This window comes from Tricharina praecox (genome assembly GCF_024521635.1).
Source record: "Tricharina praecox strain CBS 144465 chromosome Unknown BZA05scaffold_2, whole genome shotgun sequence".
Classification (NCBI taxonomy): Eukaryota; Fungi; Ascomycota; class Pezizomycetes; order Pezizales; family Pyronemataceae; genus Tricharina; species Tricharina praecox.
The window spans coordinates 1820270-1839543 of record NW_026250404.1 but is presented as its reverse complement, the minus strand read 5'-3'; the positions used below and the strand labels follow the sequence as shown (position 1 = coordinate 1839543).

Sequence of the window (19274 nt, the reverse complement as noted above, 5' to 3'; positions counted from 1 at the left end):
TGCTGCTGCTAACGGTGAAGCTGGTGGTGTCTGTCCAATTCGTTCGACAGCTCTCCCATCCATCCTCGCTCTCCCTTCATCATCTGAACATATCCCCATCACCCCCTTCAAAAGCCTCAAATCTCTATTTCCCTCTCCTTCCAACGTCTCACAGCAAAGCTGCTTGTTGTGCCTCGTCTTTGTTGTCTGATTTCCCCGCCGCTCTGCTAGTTACCCGGAAGAATCACATAGCTCATCCCGCCATCATCAATCGTCACTACTGCCGTCCCAAATGGTTGACAAGAAGTCACTCCGTTCAGGCAAGTCCGGAGACAACAAGAAGGACGCCAGCGGTTCTTCATCATCAAACAACAATAACGATAACAATCCATCGAAGCCTACCCGGACTTCATCCCGACGAACCGGCTCCGGATCCAGCACGAAGAAACCCACGCCTGAGAAAACCGACAAGAAGATGGCCGCCGATAAGAAGCCAGAACCTCCGGTAGAGGACGCGCAGATGAAGGACAAGAAGGACGACAGCGGTGATATCGAGATGGGAGATGTCGTTAAGAGCGGCAATGATGATAAGGATGACGAAAAGGCTGAGGAGCAGAAGGAAGACCCCGCCGTCACAACCTACAATGGTAGCTACTGCAACGCCCACCGCCAACTTCGCCCCCCCCCCCCCCCCCCCCCCCCCAACATCAATGAATTGATAGTGATGGAATGCTGATTACTCACATTTTGCTACTTCCACAGAGATCAAACAGAACTTCATCCTGTTGGAACGTGCCGTAAACCTCTTTGACGCCCGATACACCCTAAGGGTCCTCCGTTCGATAGCATCATTACGCCGCAAGATCACCCCCGAGATCATCGCGAAGATTGTCGATGAGGCCTACCCCGTCGAAAATAAGTCCCGCTCCAAGTTGCTCAGTGTACTTGGACATTCCGGATCAGTGATGGAAGTGGAGCGCGAAATCGAGATCTACACGATCAGCCCAGATGTGCTTCACGAGATCGACGTCTACCTCCACCTCCTCACCCAGATCTACCTTTTGGACCAGAAGAAGTACCAAGAGGGGGCTGCATTCTCCTCCGAACTTGTTGAGAAGGTCCACCGTCTTAACCGTCGGACACTCGATTCGCTCGCGTCCAAGGTCTACTTCTACTATGCCCGATTCCACGAGCTTCTACCTCCGCCGGCGGTCGTTGCAATCCGCGCCCAGCTTCTGGCGTCTCTCAGAACTGCAACACTCCGAAAAGACATTGAGCTTCAGGCCACCCTCATCACCCTCCTTCTGCGCAACTACATCTCAACCTCGGACATCACGCAAGCCGACCACCTCGTTAACAAGACCAAGTTCCCCGACCACGCTGCCAACAACCTGATCGCTAGATACAACTACTATCTGGGTAAGATCAAGGCCATCCAGCTAGACTACTCGGGAGCGCACGAGCAACTGGTCAGTGCCATCCGCAAGGCTCCCCAATCGCCCGCTGCGATCGGTTTCCTGCAGGCGGCGAACAAGCTCAACATCATCGTGGAGCTGCTAATGGGCGATATCCCCGACCGCGCTACCTTCCGCGATCCCCATCTCCAGAAGGCACTTTATGCCTACTTCCTCCTTGTACGTGCCGTGCGTGTTGGAGAGCTCGACGCCTTCTTTGAGACCCTCAACACGCACGCTGATACCTTCCGCCGGGACGGCACCTACACCCTTGTGCTCCGTCTCCGCCAGAACGTGATCAAGACTGGAATCCGCATGATGAGCTTGACGTACTCACGGATCTCGCTCCGCGACATCTGTATCCGCCTCGGCCTCGAGAGCGAGGAGAGCGCCGAGTACATTGTTGCCAAGGCTATCCGTGACGGCGTCATTGAGGCTACCCTGGATCACGAGAAGGGCTTCATGCAGAGTAAGGAGATTTTGGATGTCTACGCCACACAGGAGCCTCAGGAAGTGTTTCACTCGAGAATCACTTTCTGCATGAGCTTGCATAACGACAGTGTCAAAGTATTCTCACCCGCATCTCCCAATCTCACCTTTCCAAGCTAACATGACTAGGCTATGCGTTTCCCGATGAATCAACATCGTCTAGAACTGAAGAATGCCCAGGAGGCTCGCGAGCGGGAGCGGGAGCTTGCCAAGGAGATCCAGGAGGGCGAGATGGATGACGATGATGTGGGCGGCGAGTTCGATGACTTGTAAATGATTTGCAATCTGTTCGGCTGTGTTTGGGGGGGGTTTTTTTTGCTCGGATGAGGTGACGGCTCTGGTTCTGCAAACAATGATAATAGAACTGCTGTAGCGTTGGATTCTGTGCCGTGGATGGGTTATGGTCGTGGATGCTCTGGATGGGCTGATGTAGTTGTGGGATGGGGGATATACTGTGCTGTGAAATCGTGAAGACCGTTGACGCGTCCAGCTGTATACTCAGATCATCACTCGTCCTCCCTCATAGTCAAGGTCTCATGTTCAGGCACATCAATGGTTTTAACCCCTTCATCAACGTCTATTAATGATATATCCATACAAGTACGATCATTTCCGCACACGATTTCGATTAGAGTAGGTAGACACGAAAAGCATTTTAGTTTCTGAACAAACGAATAAAACAGCACAAAGGAAAGGATCAAAAAAAGGAAACGGCAGGAGCACAGCATGTACACCCCATATTCAGGGCAAGAAAAAAAAAACGGAAATCAATGAATTATAGAAAGGCAAGACAAATCTTCCTTACAAGACCTTACCAGCAGTGGCCGGCTGGCTCTTGTCCTTTGTCTGCGTCTTCTTGAGTTTGATGCCTTGGCCGATCTGTCCCAAGAATGAAGGGGGACCACCGGGTGGAGGACCTGAGGGCAGAGCTGACATAGGAGGAGGTGGCGGTGGAGGAGGTGGCGGTGGTCCGCCCATTCCTGGCATGGGAGGGGGTGGCGGGGGAGCTGGGGGAGCTGGGGGGGCACCGCCGGTTGGCATGGGAGGAGCCGGTGGCGGGGAAGGTTGTGCTTCCCTATCCATGCTTGAAAGGGGCCTAGGAGGAGCCATAGTTGCGAATAGAGAGGCGGCGAGTTGGGCGGTGTTCATACGGCTAGGCATTTCATCGTCGTCGTCGCTGCCCGAGTCATCGTCATCGTCCACGACACTCCAGTCGTCGTCATCGCGCTTCTTTGGGTCGAAGATGTGCACGTTTGGAAGGGCGGCAGCGGCGGGAGATTTCTGCTCAGCAGGGGCTTGGTCCTTAGCAAGGTTGAAGAAGGGGTTGTTGCTGCCGGATGGACCACCGGGAGTTTCACTGCCGGCAAGGCCCATAGGCTGGCCGAAGTCCTTCTTGAAGAAGGGGTTCTTGCTCTCTTGAGGGGCGGCAGTGGGTGCAGATGTGGGAGGTAGCGGTGGAGCAGGAGGAGGCTGCGATGCCATGGGGACCTCAGCTGGCGGGCTCTGCGGCATAGCACCTGGCATGCCCGGCATACCTGAGACTGGCGGCGGTGAAGGGGAACGTGGCGAGGATACGTTTTCGACAGCACCCATTGACTCCTGAGTGGGAGTTGCCTGTCCGCCAACGGCCTCTGGTCCTTCATCGTCCGAAGAAGAGTCCTCTTCCTCGAGTTGCCTCTTCAATTCCATCAGCCGCTCCTCCTCCCGTCTAGCAGCTTCAATCTTTGCACGCCTCTCCGCCAACTGAGCCTCCTTCTCCTTCTGAGCCTGGACGGCGGCCTTCTTCTTCGCAGCCTCCTCCTTCTTGCGAAGCTTGCCCTGCCTCATCTCTTCCTCGATAACTTTGATACGGGCCTGAGAAGCAGCCTCCTCGCGTGCAAGCTCCTCTTCTTCATTGCTAGCTTGCATTCTATTGACCATTAGCTTTACTTGTGTGATGGGGTTCACCGATTGGACTCACTCGAGCTCATGGATTTCGGCAGAGTTCTCCTCCTGCTCACGTCTCAGCTGCTCCTCCTCTTCCGCCCTCTTCTTATCCGCCTCAGCCTTGGCCCGTGAATCATTGTTCCCACGCTGGGGGGGTGGAGGGGGGGCCTTAGGCGCTGGCTTCTTGATTGGCGCCGCTGGAGGTGGTGTAGGCATATGTTCTTGAAGTCGGCTTTGACGTGCCCGCTCCCTCTGCGCCTCCTCCTCATCAGCCTTACGAATACGCTCTTCCTTCTCCCTCTGCTCGCGCTCAGCTCGCTGCTGCGCCGTCTCTCCAAGATTCATGGTCATGGGATGCTTGATGCCAAGGGCAGCAAGTCGTTCCGCCATCTTCGCTTGGGCCTGCGCTTTGACATGCGCGGCACGGTCCTCTGCCGAGTTGAAAGATCCATAGCTGCTCGGTCCGGTTTGGGTCGGTGCCGCAGTGGCTGCTCGGGGAGGAGGAGAAACGACACGGTCCCCTTGGGGCTTGGTGGAAGCTGGACGCCGGTCGAGTTCTGTACGATCGCTGCGGCGACGCGGATCGCGGTCATCCTCACGTTTGAGAGCTGCGGAACGGCTCTGGCGTTGTAGCTCAAAGATGAAATCCTTGACCTCGTCTTCAACGCCCAGACCATCCTCCCATCGTCTCTTTTCATGTTCGGAGGCACCATCCCTATGTCCGCCACCCACATCATTCAAGCTGTCTTCTAGAGACTTCTGGAATTCATTGACGCTCTCCTCGACATCGCGGGTCATCCTCTCATTATTAGCCTTTTCGGAATTGATTCTCTGGGACTCGTCGGCCAGCCGCTTGGCCGCCGCCTCGCCGCCATCATCGTTTCCAACTGGGTCAACAGGCTTGCCAGTCAGGGCAGCCAGCCGCTGCTGCATCATAGCACGAGACTTGGCTTTGAGGCGATCAGACTCTGTGATAGAGCCACCGGGGCCGGTGCCAACAATCGAAGAAGCCGATTCAGGGTGTTCTCTAGCATCCCTCAGCCGGAAGAGCTCTAGCTTGGCTTCCGCAATACGCCTCTCGGTGTTTCTAACCTTTGAGGCAATATCCGGGAGTCTGTCAGTGAGGTTCTGCAGTTGTCTCTTCATCTGGCGACGTTCAGCGTCCGAATCGGTGCTGCGCAACCCAGCATTCGCATGGCTGTCGATATCCTCTTGGACACGTCGAATGCGGCGGTAAAGGTCATCCGCGTCCCTGCGGTCCCTGCGATCCAATACATCCTCATCCTCTGCACGGGCTTCATCCTTAATGTCAATTGCATCCAGCAAGATTCTCTTCTCCCTAACTTTCTTACGGAGCTGCTCAAGCGAGATGTCTTCCGGACCGGGTGAAGGCGAAGCAGAACCTCCCGGTGACGGAGACGCTCCACGGGCGCGATGACGAGCGCTGGATCTATAGCCTGAACCTTCATCGTTGAACTTGTATACGGTTCCGTCCTTACGTAGCCCCGTGTTTCCATCGCCATGGAATGAGCGACTCTTCATGAAGCTAACGCCAGTCGCCTGTGGCTGAAGCGCTGAGTGTTTACGGCTGGATGCCAGGAAACCTTTCACAGTGTTGACGGATTCATTGAACTTCTTGGTAGAAGGGGGAATCAGCTCCGGCGGCAGGCGAGATGGAACATCGTGGCCGTTGAGCTTCCTGTAAATCTGTTCCGAAGGTTAGAGACGATTCTGAATGGCAGACCGAATGAAGAAAACCGCCTACCAGATGCATAGCCACCGCGAATTCATCCTTATCAAGCTTTCCCTTGTTTCCAGGATCCGCCAGTGTCCAAACCCTCATGAGGTCCTCCTTTGGCAACCCACTCTGTCCGAAAACTTCGATAGCTACATCACCCCCAATAAAACCCTTACGCATACCATCCCAGCCATCAAAAATCTTGTCGTACATTTGCTTTTCGACCTTGGTGACAGCCCACGGAATGGCGGCATTTCCGGTCAACCCTTGCATATTAAAACCGCCTTCTCTCCCAGGCTGGGGCATCATTTGTTGCTGCAAAGCCTCAAGACCCGGAAGACCAGTGGACGGCGTGTTGATGTATCCCCACTGTCCAGGCATACCAGTAGGCTGCGATTGCAGAAAGCTAGACCCAGCCGACAAGGACGACATCGAAGACATTCCTGTCGGCATTGGCGGCATCGAGGGAATATTCCCAGCTCCACCCATCTGCCCGTAGCCTGCCGGCTGAGGCATCATTCCACCTTGAAAGCCAGTCGGCTGTGATACAACACTCTGGAAGTTACCACCGGGAAAGCCAGTGGGTTGCGACTGCATGCCCTGGAAGCCTGTGGGTTGAGGCTGCATTCCCCCCATGTTATACCCGGTTGGCTGAGGCGCCAGACCCCCGAGGAGAGAGGTGTTGCTCTGGGTGGGTGTAGATGCAGCGGTTCGCGAAGGGGTGGTATCAAAGCTCGGTACATTGGTCTTTGGCGGTGCTGGTGGGGCAGAGTCCGGAACGCCGAACGAGATTATATCGACCATGCCGGATACTTCGTTCCTAATGACTTCTGGTAGCGTCGCTGGGAGTGTCTTTCCCTGTTTCCTGACATTGCACAGATACATAGCGAGTACGAATTCGGGGAACAGGAGTGCGCCCGATTTAGTGGTATCCGACAGTTGCCTATTGCTAGTCGTCAATACGAGTCCACTCCAACAGAACAGCGACGTAGAGAACGGACCATATTGCGTGGAGATCAGTCGCAGGAAGACCTGATTTCATCAAGATGGTTCTCGCGCGATCGCCTAGCGATTATATAAGTAATGATTACAGCTAAAGTTATTCCCACGACAAATCATACCAGACAAAGCTTGATCAGTTCCGACCGCCACCTTGAACAACTGCTCAAATCGCGACTGGTCTTGCGACGTGACGAACGATAGTCGGACATTGGGTATCTTCACTGGACCGGTATTGATCTGCGGGGTCTGAGCAGGCGGCTGCGGGGTGGGCTGGGCTTGCTGTTGCTGTGGTTGCTGGAACTGCTGCGGTATCTGCGGTATAGGCGGTAAGCTCTGACCGCCGAACCCGCCAATAGTCGTAGCAGGAAACCCAGTGTATTGTTGCTGCAAGGGTTGCTGCTGCTGCTGGCCCGGGAAGCCTGTGAACTGCTGTTGGAGCTGCGGTTGCTGTTGCTGCGGTGCTTGCGCACCGGGGAAACCAGTGAACTGCGATTGCATTGGCTGCTGCTGTGGCTGTTGTCCGGGGAAGCCCGTTTGCTGGTATCCCATGAACCCGGTGGGCTGGGGCTGCATAGAGTTCATTTGGCCGGGAAAGCCACTCTGAGGTTGTTGGCCATATTGCTGCTGCTGCTGTTGCTGTTGTTGAGTAGCATTGGGGTTGAGGAATCCTCCTCCCCCGGTCTGGGAATACATTTGGGGAGACGAAGTTTGATGGTACGGATATGAAGCTGAGTATCGCAATAGGTGATGTGGTGGTGGTAGCGGTGGTAGTGGTGGATGAGTGTCGATGTGGAGGTGCTAGCGATGTGGAACCCGATTCGTTTAAAGGAGAGCTGACGACGAGTTGCCTGTGGTTTCCCTCGACCACCAAACGCCAAGAACCGGCTTACTTGGATCAGCGCGCTCTGCACCCTTTTGCTATCCGCCATCGTCCTCCGACCCTTCTCTTTATCCGAGATGTCAACCAATACGTCCACCATCCCTCGGTTCTGTCTGCCCCAACGCCAATGGATTTCAACTCGCACGTTCACTTCCTCGTTACCGGTCGGATTGATATAATTCACCTTCCTTCTGCCATCGTCATCTCTACCTCTACATACAATGCTCTTATCCATTTCACGACAATGGTACTAGTGCTAGCTTCGGTGTCGGTTACCATAGAGCTCGATCGTCCCCCTCCCAAACGGCAACGGCAACTATTTGTCCCGCACATGACACACTAGGTACGCACACTGTCCGAGTTCCCGGCGGTGGACCTTTTTCTTTTTTCGGCAGCCGCTTTTCTTGAGGTTTGCACGTGTCTTGAATTATACGGTAGTCACTTTGATGCGAGCTTCTCCGCCGGATAAGTCGCTCAGCAGTACCACCGAGCTCAACAATCATCCGTCCACCGGCTGGCCCATCTCCAAACGCCCCTGTGAATAGGCGGTGAAGCTCTTGGATATCCCAAGCAATGGCGCATGAGTGTATCCAGGCCCGGGCATGTCGTTTTCCAAACGTGGTTGGCGGTTTAAGGACGCTGGACCATCCTGAGGATTGTAAGCAAAGTAAGGGAGGCTGGTGAACGCAATTTCAACATGCAAAAGTACTGTTGTGCTATGCGGCTTTCAATGATGTGGTTCTTCTCTTGTAGTCCTGGCAATTCTGGAGTCACGCTCTCAGTAGAACACCCGCACACGTACGGATAAAACCGAAAGAAAAGGAAACCGTGATGATGCCCGAGATGTGAGACGGCCAGTAGCCAGCACTGCGGTTATGGAAATTGCTTCAATGTCCGAATTTGGTCAAGAGTGTCGCCTCGGATATGAACCGTCTGAACAGTGGTACTACATGCAAATGAGAAGAGAGCAATGGAGTTCGTAGACGGTGCGTTGACACAGTGAAAGTTTATTCGCAGTGTAGCCCATTAATTGCGACAAATTATTCTGCGCCAACTCCTATCCATGACGAAAACAGAAGCACCGAAGAGGTCTTATGGCGAACTGCTCTCACGACGAAGCACTCTTATAACGAAGCGCCAGGTCCATCGCCTCCAGGAATCAACTGCAGGTAAACGGTCAGCACTTCCCCCTGTTCCCGCATCGCACCCCCGCCGAGAGAATGCCCCACCATGCAGATGTTGTTTCCGTTGAGAAGAATCTTCTTAAGCTTGATCTGCTCGCCAGTAGGTTCGCTGCGAAGATATGGCGGTGATTAGCGGTGTGGATGGAATGCGGTCACGCGGGGCATAGGTACTATTCTGTTACGTCTTCCAAGACCATGTCTACGGAGGATCAGCACGACATTCAGTAACAGCGGAAGTTCAAGGTAGACTTACTGACGTAGTCATCGAAGCCAACCAGTGTGCCGCTGAATTCTGCCAGAGCGTCAGTGGATTGGCAACCACAGCTCTTGAAGCTGGTTAACTGCTCACCCTTCTCCCCCTTCATCACTACCCATATCCGCGAACCAACACACTTGTCGACCAACTCTAAAATCGTACGTATCAGCTGCCTGAGTTTGGAGTAACGAGAGGAGACCGACCGAGAGGTAGTAGTTGAGATGCCATAGCTGTGATTGTTGTTTTGGGATGTTTAACTGACCCCGCGATGGTGGTGGGTGGGTGATGCAGTTCAGTAGATGCGGCAGCGCTTAGCTAGCGTGCCTTTAGAAGTTGCAACCACCTCCATCTTGCAGAGCCGCTAAAAAACCCATGGCGGTGCCTGCGAGTGGCAACCAACTCATTTCCACATCGACTCAAGCTCGCAGCTCCCAAGAAGATGCTGCGCGTTACCTCCTCCTCCACCTCTGCCCCGCAGTTCGCTATGGGCCGCACTTTCTCCAGCACTTCTTCGTGGTATTTAACGCACATCAGAACCCAGAAAATGTCTGGTGAACCTTCTGCGTAAAGTTTTCTTTCGAGATCTGAGAATGAACATGGTTTGTTGATATCTGCGCCATACAGAACAGATTTGACGACAGAGCAACCTTCGATTACCGAATGCCCACGGAATAGTGACCGCAAAGACTTGCTTGATCTGCAAACACGACGAAGCGGAAGCAGTTCACCCGCTTCTGATACTGCACCTCCAACTTCCTCAGCCTTCTTATGGCCACACAGCTTGAAGGCCACAGCAAGCCAACCCCGAACATTCTCGACAACGGCAAGCTACGCGCAGAAAAATCTGTGGCGAAATGGCGAATCAATCTTGTTCAGTGGCGCTGACAATGCGCCACCAGCTACTCCAGCACCACCTAGAGGAAATCCTGTGCAAGTGCGTGGAAGTCGGCCAACTTCGGTGCTGTCGTCTGCGGCACCGCCCATCACAAGGACTATCTCTCCATTGTGGAGAAGAGCTCGACAGCCAGATACGGATGCGGCAAGTGCCAAGGCTGTACGTTTCGCGAGAACAAAGCCGGAGGATACCATATTGAAGATCAAACAACTCAGTGAGGAAGCGAACCAGTACTTCTCACAATTGCAGGCGGAAATGGAGAAACTCGGTCTGGAGAGGAGAAAACGACCCTCGGCCGAATTACATACTGCATTGAATCTTGTCAATGCTCTCGCCGGTAATGCCATTGCCCTTCACCAAAAGGCGGAACGGTCGTCGCTTGTGATTGCCAGAAATCTTGCCAAATCACTCGCTGCCGAAGAGGCGGGGGAAACATTGACGGCGATGGAATCCCCTGGCGAGTGTGTACCAATTGAGGTTGTCAAGCCTCTCATTTCGAGCCCCAGGGTGAATTGGGACCAAGATTTTGCGAAGGTGCCCTCCCTTTCAACAGAGCCAGAGAAGCCATATATCCCCTTCTCAATGTACCATATTCCACCAAAGATTCTTGAGGTCAAAATGGCTCTAGCCGAGGAAAATGAGAATAAGTCATGGAACCATACATACTATGTCGATTCGAAGGGCGAGGGCGTCAAAGTCCATGTCTGCAAATCACTAGAGGACTGCGAGAAAGTGTTGCCACAATTTCTGGATGAGGAAGTCGTGGGATTTGACCTGGAATGGGTTTTCCCGGAGAGAAACAAGACATCCATAAGGTAGCCACTCGCGGCGCATTGTATTTACATACTGGAAGTTTCGACTGACAGTTCGTGTAGACAGAATGTTGCCGTCATCCAAGTGGCGAGTGAATCTACGATTGCCATAATACACGTGGCGCAGATTGGCTGCGATAGTAATGGGAAGCCATTGAAGTTAAAAGAATCAGTGGATGAACTCATCTCGCCGACGCTTCGGAAATTGATTGAGTCCGATCGAGTACTCAAAGTTGGAGTCAATGTTCTCGGCGACCACCGGCGTTTGCATAAATTCCTCGGCGTCAAGCCGCAGGGTGTCTTTGAGCTCAGCGATCTCCATAACCTCGTCGTATCTCTCGAAAACAACATGCCTAAGATTCCGAAAAGGCTGTTTGCGTTGGCTAAGCAGACGCGGGCGCATCTGGGCCTGCCGCTGGATAAAGGTCCAGTCAGAGTTTCCGACTGGTCGAAGCCTATGAGCAACGTGCAAGCAAAGTGTACGTTCTCCCGACTAGAACACCAACTATTGCTTGAGCTCATGTGTAACCAGATGCCGCTGCCGATACCTATGCTGGACTCCGAATCTTCGATGTTCTGGAGACCAGACGCATGGCCTTAAACCCTCGCCCCCGTCGACCGGAGTGTAGAGCTATCGAAGATACCTCCGAAGACTGTGCTCCTACCACCACCACAACCAGCACCACGGTAACATCCACCACCACTACCAAAACTACGGTCTTAACCTCCTCCGTAATCACGGCCATCCCAACATCAGCGGAAGGCTGCGACACCGAATCCACCACGGCCACCCCAACATCAACGGAAGGCCGCGAAACCGAATCCCCTACGGCCACCCCAACATCAACGGAAGGCTGCGACACCGAATCCCTCTCAGCCACCCCAACATCGACGGAAGGCTGCGACCCCGAAACCACCACGGCCACCCCAACATCAACGGAAGGCTGCGACACCGAATCCCTCTCGGAGACATCCAAGACCACCACCATCACCGAGGTCTTCTCCGCCGAGATAGAAGTAGCCTCGCAATGGATCAAAACCTACACCTCATCGTGCGGCACGTCACCGCCACTTTCGAAGCCCCAGATGCGTGCATACGCACTGTGGCACCACGCGGAGCTCGAACTCGCGGACATCGCAAAGATCTGGCGGGATCCGCCGCTTAGCGAGGAGACTGTGGCTATCTATCTCCTCGAGGCTATCAAGACTGAGAAATTGCCGTACGATGCTCTCCGTGTCAGGGCGGCCGCGAAACATGTACCGTACTATTTGAAAGATCGTTTCAAGCATATCTGGGAGCAGGAGGTAGAGGTTTAGATTTGACCATGGGGATAGGCGCATTTTGGGAGAATATTATTTGTAACTTGCTCGTTATGTACCACCATCTCATGATTGTAGAATGTATGTATAGTACTGTATGCACCGGCTTGGAGGTGCAAATGGACCAGGATTGATCCCCTTTTATCACTCGTGATTCCTAAATACGTACGCACCGATCCATTATACATACCTCGTACCATCGTTACCGTCCTTTTCCGTAGCTGCAGGGCTTCCTCTGTCCCCTGCGGAGTTGGCAGGAAAGGTCGGGTAAGGGGTTACGATAGTCTTGACAGGCCGCATGCGACAATACGTCGACCGCTTGAGGTCCAGTGAAGCTTCTCATCATTTAGGGGACTCGTTGATGCGGTGGTTACTACACACCTTATTGGTTAGTGGCTTGAGGGCATTCTTCACCGGTACATGCCCAATTCTATCGTCTCAGCCTTTTGTGAAGTTGGTTTTATGTAGTTACCCGCAACACACCGGCCACACACCGGCCACACTCGCGGCGCTGCCACTGTCGCACCGCGAGTTCAAGCGGTATATATCTATTCCTCATGTAGATATCCCGGGAGCCTGACTACAGTCTACGGCAATCCCCGAGAGGTACTCTATCTACATAACGACGGGAGACAGACAAGCTTCCCTTCACCGTACAAGCTGGAACGTTAGAGTACCTAGTGCACCAGCGCTTCCTTCTCCTTTCGATATGTACTCTACATACAGGGCTCGACCGCGTGCCTACTTACCAGCTCTAGCATTCGGGTATATCCAGCTGCAGTCGGGATAGGGGTGCTCTACTCTACTGACGAGGCAGATATCTTCCTCTGGACGACAGATAATCGTATATACGCAGGTGGTTGGGTCGCACTCTGCGCTCCCCTCCCCTCCCCTATTTGGAGATTACTCTCAAAGGAGAGATTGCGTGCGACAGCTAGAACTGGAATGGGACGAAGATTAACTTTTTAAACTTAAGGTTAAGCCTGAACCGAGATTCAATCTCGGCGAGCGAGGGGAGGGAGGGAGGGCCAGTGCCCATGTGTACTAGAGATCTGCCATCATCATCCTGCCGTGACGGGGGGGTTCGGGTCAACTGCTCGGTGGTTGGGTTGGGTTGGAGGGGGTCGGGGTGGCTTTTGCGGGATATCTATGTGTGAGATATGTTTCTTTGTTGGCGATTGATAGTTGATTCTTGAGCTGCGACGCATATATACGCACACGAGGAGATGTCCTCGGCCCTGAAGACCGAGGCTTGAGGTCCAGGAGTTGAGCAGGCGTGTCGCGGAATCGGTTTTACGGAGATCGTTCACGATACGGTAGTCGTCGAGTTGCCGAGTAGAGTACGCAAGCCGACACTCAATACGAGACTGATCGAGCCGCAGGATTGATGTTCGCCGTGTCGTGTGTGCAAGGCCGTCCCCCTGTGAGCACATATGATGATAACTAGCAGTTACCGGTAGATAGATGGTTCTGTGTCCACCGCCTCCTGCCGCACATCTGATACTACCGGCGTTCCCGCTCACTGCTTGCTGCTGCTGCTGCTGCTGCTGCTGCTGCTGCTGCCGTCAGTTGCGAGAGGACAGTTTGCATCAGTGAAACGACACGTTGGAATTTGCGCGAGATCCACTGGTGCGGTGGTGCTGCTCCAACAGTTACCTAACCAAGCTTGCGAGGATGCTCCGCAACGGATTCGTATGGATGTAGCCGACCGCCAGACGCAGCGGCCAAAGAGCTGTCTCTGTGACCCGCAGCCCGACCAATCACACGCACCGCTGCCACCCCCTTAGATCCCCAAACTCGGACCGTCCAACGAACCCAGTCGGCTGGTGCGGACCTGGTCCGTGTGGGCGCCAAGACACGCAGGGTTCAGGATGCATCGAGTAAAGTTATCGGGGAGGCAGGTAAAGAGGTTGTTGTTGTTGCAGGTAGTGTGAGTTGTGAGTGAGGGCGTGAAGAAAGACACCATAGAGCTTCCGGAATCGTTCATTATCCGCTGCTTCTTCAAATACCCCCCCGCGGCCCGCTGCTGCTTCATCTTCTTTCCTTCTCATCTCCTCTCCCCCACCATCACCACCACCCCCGAACCTTCTTGCAACACCTGTCTCCAATCATGTCGGAGCAGAAGAAGGGCGTTTCCGAGGTCGAGGAGACCTTCGACTTCATCCAGACTCCTCCAGCGAAGGAGCCCGCCCCACCGAGCACTGTATGCGGTGTGCGAACAACTGCTGTACGTGTCCCTGTCCGCCGTTGCATCAATCCCATCCCATCCCATTCAATTCCTCCTCTATCTATCCAATTCCTTCCAATTCCCTCCACTGGTGCTTCGTTGTATCTTTTGCTGACTCAATTGATCAGTACCCAACTATCCCCAATGCTCCCCTCCCCGCCGAGGGTCCCGGCAATGAGCAATTCAGCAACTTGATCCTGGGCGGTGCCATCATCGTCGTCCCCTTCTACCTGATGCGGAAAGTCGGCGGAGGCCTCAAAACCTTCATCTTCTTCGCATTGCTCACGTCCCTTCCGATTCTGGTTGGCTACTGGACAATCATGTCGCGGTACTCCCCCCGCAAGAATACGAAAGTCAAGTTGCCCGGAAAGCCCATCGAACACTACCTTGACTTCCACAAGCCCGAAGACAAGGAGAAGTACAAGGGCACCGCAAAGATCCCCATGGAGACCTTCCACGAGATGTACTTCGCCGGCGATGTGTCCTTCAAGGGCGACTGCTTGGAGATTCTGGAATACCGTCACGATTGGTGCACTTCCGAGTTCACCTGGAGCTTGTTCAAATACTTCTTGACCGGCATGATTCCCGAGGTTATCATGCACACTCGATCCCAGGGTAAGCTCTACATCTTACAGAAGTTCCCTCCTGGAAGCACGATACTAATTGCGCTGTAGATGAGGAGCAAGTCCGTGACCACTACGACCGTGGTGATGACTTCTACGGATGGTTCTTGGGCCCACGCATGATCTATACTTCCGGCCTTATCTCGGACATCCACAAGGAGGAGACTCTCGAGGAACTTCAGGACAACAAGCTCAAGACCGTCTGCAGCAAGATCGACTTGAAGCCCGGCGAGCGGATGTTGGATCTCGGCTGTGGTTGGGGAACGCTCGCTCGTTTCGCTTCCAAGAACTTTGGCGCACACGTTACCGGTATCACCCTCGGACGCAACCAGACCGCCTGGGGCAACAGTGGCCTTCGCCGTGATGGAACCCCTGAGTCTCAGTCTAAGGTTCTCTGCATGGATTACCGCGACACTCCCGTCCCCGAAGGAAAGTACAACAAGATCACCTGTCTCGAGATGGCTGAGCACGTCGGTGTCAAGCACTTCTCTACCTTCTTGAAGCAGGTCAACAACATGCTCGAGGACGACGGTATCTTCTTCCTGCAGATCGCTGGTCTGCGCAAGAGCTGGCAATATGAGGACCTCATCTGGGGATTGTTCATGAACAAATATGTCTTTCCCGGTGCTGACGCTTCGACCCCCCTTGGATGGTTCATCGACTCTCTCGAGGGTGCTGGTTTCGAGGTCAAGACTGTTGACACCATTGGAGGTATGTTCCGCTTGTCTGGTCCATCTGCCTATTGTCGATGCTAATTCTTCCCCACAGTTCACTACAGCGCTACTCTCTGGAGATGGTACAGAAACTGGATGGGTAACGAGGAGAAGGTCAAGGCCAAGTACGGTGGACGGTGGTTCCGCGTCTGGGAGTACTTCCTTGCGTACTCGACCATTACCTCCCGCCAGGGTGGTGCCACTTGCTACCAGATCGTCCTCCACAAGAACCTGAACGCCTTCCACCGTGTCGAGGGTATCGCCACTCAGTTCGCCATCACTGGTGCTCTGAACACTCCCAAGCCCGAACTGCCTCAGCAGGCTTAAGCCACGACATTTTCATGAATGCATATTGTGTTATTTAGGTTGGGATGGCTGGGTGCGTGGGGGTGTTGTGCGTTGTATGGGTTGCGTTTCTTTTTTCCCAGAGCGAGCTTCAATTGTTGTCTTCTCGGTCATTTTTGTCGCATATAGAATCTGGAAGGGAAAAGTTACTTGATGGGAATTCCTTGGCTATGCTGTCTGTGATCGCCCAGTGAATCAAATCGTGACCTCGATTTCGTCTCATCTCAACGCATGCCGCGTGTGTCCCGCTAGTATTCCTCCATCGCGGCCTGTTCCTAGTCTGAATGTTTGGCTAATGCACGGGCCAGCTAAACGGAAAACAGCACTTCGAACTCGGCGGCCGGATTGCCGGCACTTGTGCCAGTATCTCCAGGACGGGTAATCACTGACTTCCTCTCACCCGTGGGGCGACGACCAACCTCAAGCTCAAGCTTCACGTTGCTAGCAGCTACACACGCGGCACGCCACCATAGTTGCACTCGACGTCAGTTTCAAGCAATGCGTCTCTCCACAATACTCCTCGTCCTACCGTTCCTCGCGCACGCCGCACCCGCCCCTCCCGCCAAACCCCTCCCACTAGTGATCTGGCACGGCCTCGGTAGGCGCCCGCCTCCGCCATCCGCACCACCGTCCCGCTAACAAACCAGGCGACTCCTACGACTCCGACGGGATCCAAAGTGTCGCGGCCCTATTCCAGCACGTCTACCCATCTGCCTTCGTATACGCGATCCGACTTGCCCCCAGCGGCTCGTCCGATCGCAGCGCCACGTTCCTCGGCGACGTGAACGCGCAGCTCGCGGGGGTATGCAGCGACCTCGCCGCGATCCCCGAGCTCTCGGGCGGCTTCAACGCGCTCGGCTTCTCGCAGGGCGGGCAGTTCCTGCGCGGCTACGTCGAGCGCTGCAATGCCCCCGCGCTCCACACGCTCGTCACCTTCGGCTCCCAGCATAACGGCATCGCCGACTTCATTGCCGCCTGTGCGCCGGGGGACTTCGTTTGCCGCGGTGTCCAAGGGCTACTGCGCGGGCAGAAGTACTCCGACTATGTACAATCCCGTGTCGTCCCCGCGCAGTACTACAGGGATCCTGCGGATCTGGAGAGTTATAGAGAGCACTCCAGGTGGCTTGCCGATGTCAATAACGAGCGCAGCGAGAAGAACGCTACGTACAAAGAGAATCTAACGACGCTGGAGCGGTTCGTCATGTTCATGTTTGCGGACGACCAGACTGTCGTGCCGAAGGAGACCGCGTGGTGGGCCGACGTCAATACTACCTCTGGGGTGGTCACGAAACTGCAGGATACAAAGGGGTACAAGGAGGACTGGCTCGGGCTCAGGACCCTCGATAAACAGGGAAAGCTCGAGTTTTTGACGATTCCGGGAGAACATATGCGCTTTGAGGATGGTCTGCTCGAGGAGGTCTTTAGGAATTATTTTGGCCCACAGGGGAAGAGGCAGGAGTGGATTTGGCCGGTGGGGGAGAGAGGGAATGGTGTACTTGAGTTGCAGCCGCAGCTGCAGCCGGAGGTGCTCAGTGGCAGTGAGGAGTTGTGATGATTTATGGGCATGGGCATGGAGTTCGTCGAGTTCGGTTTTTTCTTTGAGCGCTTGTTTTCGTACTTGCTTATATGCACAATAATGAATAATCCCAGATGCTGGGCATATGGTGGAAGTTCCTGGGTGTTTTTTCTATGTCCATAGCAGTTTCGTCCACATCGTGCGGCAACGGACATGATATATCACTCGAGATTTTCTGCGTCAGTGTTGAGATTATCACTCGACACGCCATGTTTTTTGTGTTATTTTGGTGCTCACTCTGGCGTTGATATTGCTGCTGCTCAGAATGTAGGGTGCTACTCTAGACTTCTTACTTACTCGACTGAGTTTTCCAAGCCTTGGTGTCCATGAAGTATCTAGCTATTCACCTTACCTACCAATGCGATTGAGGCTAAGAGAACCAACAAAACCCATTCATACTCACCCATCCGCAGCTGCTTCACACCCGCAATCAGGGAAGGGAGCCGGTGGCGGAGAGACATGTTGTCCACCCCACCCACCGCATTGTGCATCCTATGTGATGTGATTAGAGTTGGCTACCATCCAAACCAAACCTTATAGAAGGAGACTGTGTTTATTTCACATACAGCATTTCTGGACTATGGCAAACCAAACCAACTACACCTTTTGTAGAGGGAGACCCCGCTACCTACCAAATGAAAGAATGAGTGAAGCCATAGAGGAGACTGCCAATCATTCGTCTTGCGCACAACCTTTTGACAAAGTGATAATCCATGAATGTCATAACAATGCTTTTTTTCGCCCATGATATATACAAAAAAATTGAACGCCACTGGACATTACTTCTTCTCTTCGGCGACGGCGGCGACGACCTTGACCTTCTTCTTCTTCGGGGTCTCAGCGGCCACCTCCTTCCCCTCCTCCACAGGCTTCGTCTCAGACAAGCCCTTCCTCTTCGCACTCCTCGTCTCCTTCTTCTCCTTCCTATCCGCAGCCTTATTCGCCAGCGCGAGCGCGCGCTCCTGCTGCTCATCGGGCGTCAACACGTCCTCCTCGCCGTACACGTCCGCGGCCATGTAGATGGGCAAGCTGGCGCTGTTGGGCGACTTGATGTGCAGACTCTTGACGTTCTTCCAACCGCCGGGGACCTTCTTGCTGGTGAGGTCGTCGACGACGCGGACAATGTTCTCGACCACCTGCTCGGGGGTCATGCTCGAGAGGGCGATGCGGACGGCGGTGGTGGCCGAGGGGGACAGGTGCGCGTACGTGCTCTTGAGCACCTTCTCGACCTGCGTCTTGAGGTAGGCGGGCGAGTCGTTGCCGGCCGCGAGTGTCACCGGCAGCGGGATCTTCGACGTCTGCCGATAGAACGGCTTGCCGAGCGTCGCGGGGAGCATCGTGATGATCCGGTCGTCGGCAAGGAATACGTCGTGGCTGTCGAGCAGCTGTCGTCGGTTCTCGAAGGCTTTGTATTTCTTCTGCAGCTTGCCCACGCCGATTACTTTCGTGACTACGTTGGAGAGCCCCGCGCTCGCAACTAGGTCCTTGAAGTGCCGCTGGGGGTCCTTGACGATCAGGCAGACGGTCGTTGTGGTCGGGTTGAGCAGCGCGTGCGGGATCGCAATCCGCAGGGGTTTCAGCTTCCGGGTGTCGGTCATGTACTTTTTCGTGTTGAGCTGTAGCCACAGCGGCACGGCCGAGTCGGCGGGGTTTTCGGGGTCTTCCAGAAGGTTGGGTTTGGTGTTCTCGTCGGCGGGCGCGGTCGAGATGTGCTTTAGGAGTGCTCGGGCAGCTTTTAGGGCCTGTTGCTTTGGTCAATGATTTTGCCTTTGGAGTTGGTGGGGGAAATAGAGAGTGTACCTGCGCTTCATCCAACCGGTATGGCGATACGGTCGCCGGATGTGGCGCCTTCTTT

General features: G+C 54.3%; 7 protein-coding genes across 7 annotated transcripts; 4 read left to right on the top strand and 3 right to left on the bottom strand.

The window, feature by feature from the left end:
• The first annotated feature begins 142 nt into the window (after positions 1-142).
• BZA05DRAFT_112031 (proteasome regulatory subunit C-terminal-domain-containing protein) lies at positions 143-2476 on the top strand. The gene is made up of 3 exons (XM_051478593.1): positions 143-626; positions 742-2000; positions 2052-2476. The coding sequence occupies exons 1-3, from the start codon at positions 272-274 to the stop codon at positions 2193-2195; spliced, it is 1758 nt and encodes a 585-aa protein (XP_051343741.1). The 5' UTR covers positions 143-271; the 3' UTR covers positions 2196-2476.
• Positions 2477-2723: 247 nt separating this feature from the next.
• On the bottom strand, positions 2724-7402 carry BZA05DRAFT_367705 (uncharacterized protein; the record flags this gene model as incomplete). Its single annotated transcript, XM_051481569.1, has 5 exons — positions 6708-7402; positions 6588-6651; positions 5614-6529; positions 3883-5555; positions 2724-3831 (listed from the first exon to the last, which is right to left on the bottom strand). The coding sequence occupies exons 1-5, from the start codon at positions 7279-7281 to the stop codon at positions 2724-2726; spliced, it is 4335 nt and encodes a 1444-aa protein (XP_051343740.1). The 5' UTR covers positions 7282-7402.
• Positions 7403-8592: 1190 nt separating this feature from the next.
• BZA05DRAFT_441276 (LSM domain-containing protein) lies at positions 8593-9136 on the bottom strand (the record flags this gene model as incomplete). Its single annotated transcript, XM_051486652.1, has 6 exons — positions 8593-8631; positions 8698-8761; positions 8824-8851; positions 8906-8944; positions 9002-9058; positions 9112-9136. 6 exons carry the CDS (start codon positions 9134-9136, stop codon positions 8593-8595), a joined length of 252 nt encoding a protein of 83 aa, XP_051343739.1.
• Positions 9137-10058: 922 nt separating this feature from the next.
• On the top strand, positions 10059-11932 carry BZA05DRAFT_441275 (ribonuclease H-like domain-containing protein; the record flags this gene model as incomplete). Its single annotated transcript, XM_051486651.1, has 3 exons — positions 10059-10618; positions 10679-11094; positions 11148-11932. The coding sequence occupies 3 exons, from the start codon at positions 10059-10061 to the stop codon at positions 11930-11932; spliced, it is 1761 nt and encodes a 586-aa protein (XP_051343738.1).
• Positions 11933-13850: 1918 nt separating this feature from the next.
• BZA05DRAFT_111900 (S-adenosyl-L-methionine-dependent methyltransferase) lies at positions 13851-16104 on the top strand. Its single transcript, XM_051478591.1, has 4 exons — positions 13851-14162; positions 14291-14777; positions 14837-15496; positions 15554-16104. The coding sequence occupies exons 1-4, from the start codon at positions 14046-14048 to the stop codon at positions 15823-15825; spliced, it is 1536 nt and encodes a 511-aa protein (XP_051343737.1). The 5' UTR covers positions 13851-14045; the 3' UTR covers positions 15826-16104.
• On the top strand, positions 16056-17430 carry BZA05DRAFT_111913 (Alpha/Beta hydrolase protein). The gene is made up of 3 exons (XM_051478592.1): positions 16056-16094; positions 16152-16441; positions 16491-17430. The coding sequence occupies exons 2-3, from the start codon at positions 16342-16344 to the stop codon at positions 17393-17395; spliced, it is 1005 nt and encodes a 334-aa protein (XP_051343736.1). The 5' UTR covers positions 16056-16094; positions 16152-16341; the 3' UTR covers positions 17396-17430.
• Positions 17431-18306: 876 nt separating this feature from the next.
• On the bottom strand, positions 18307-19258 carry BZA05DRAFT_316083 (ribosomal protein L1p/L10e family-domain-containing protein; the record flags this gene model as incomplete). The annotated part of the gene is made up of 2 exons (XM_051480382.1): positions 18307-19161; positions 19220-19258. Coding segments are annotated over 2 exons (894 nt in total), but the record flags the coding sequence as incomplete, so codon positions are not given.
• Between the last annotated feature and the right edge of the window lie 16 nt (positions 19259-19274).

Coding starts and splice junctions, on each gene's coding strand:
- BZA05DRAFT_111900 (XM_051478591.1), top strand. CDS start 14,046: ATGTCGGAGCAGAAGAAGGGCGTTTCCGAGGTCGAGGAGACCTTCGAC. Junction 14,163..14,290: donor GCGGTGTGCGAACAACTGCT/GTACGTGTCCCT, acceptor TCAATTGATCAG/TACCCAACTATCCCCAATGC. Junction 14,778..14,836: donor CATGCACACTCGATCCCAGG/GTAAGCTCTACA, acceptor ATTGCGCTGTAG/ATGAGGAGCAAGTCCGTGAC.
- BZA05DRAFT_112031 (XM_051478593.1), top strand. CDS start 272: ATGGTTGACAAGAAGTCACTCCGTTCAGGCAAGTCCGGAGACAACAAG. Junction 627..741: donor CGCCGTCACAACCTACAATG/GTAGCTACTGCA, acceptor CTACTTCCACAG/AGATCAAACAGAACTTCATC. Junction 2,001..2,051: donor TGCATAACGACAGTGTCAAA/GTATTCTCACCC, acceptor TAACATGACTAG/GCTATGCGTTTCCCGATGAA.
- BZA05DRAFT_111913 (XM_051478592.1), top strand. CDS start 16,342: ATGCGTCTCTCCACAATACTCCTCGTCCTACCGTTCCTCGCGCACGCC. Junction 16,442..16,490: donor AGTGATCTGGCACGGCCTCG/GTAGGCGCCCGC, acceptor CTAACAAACCAG/GCGACTCCTACGACTCCGAC.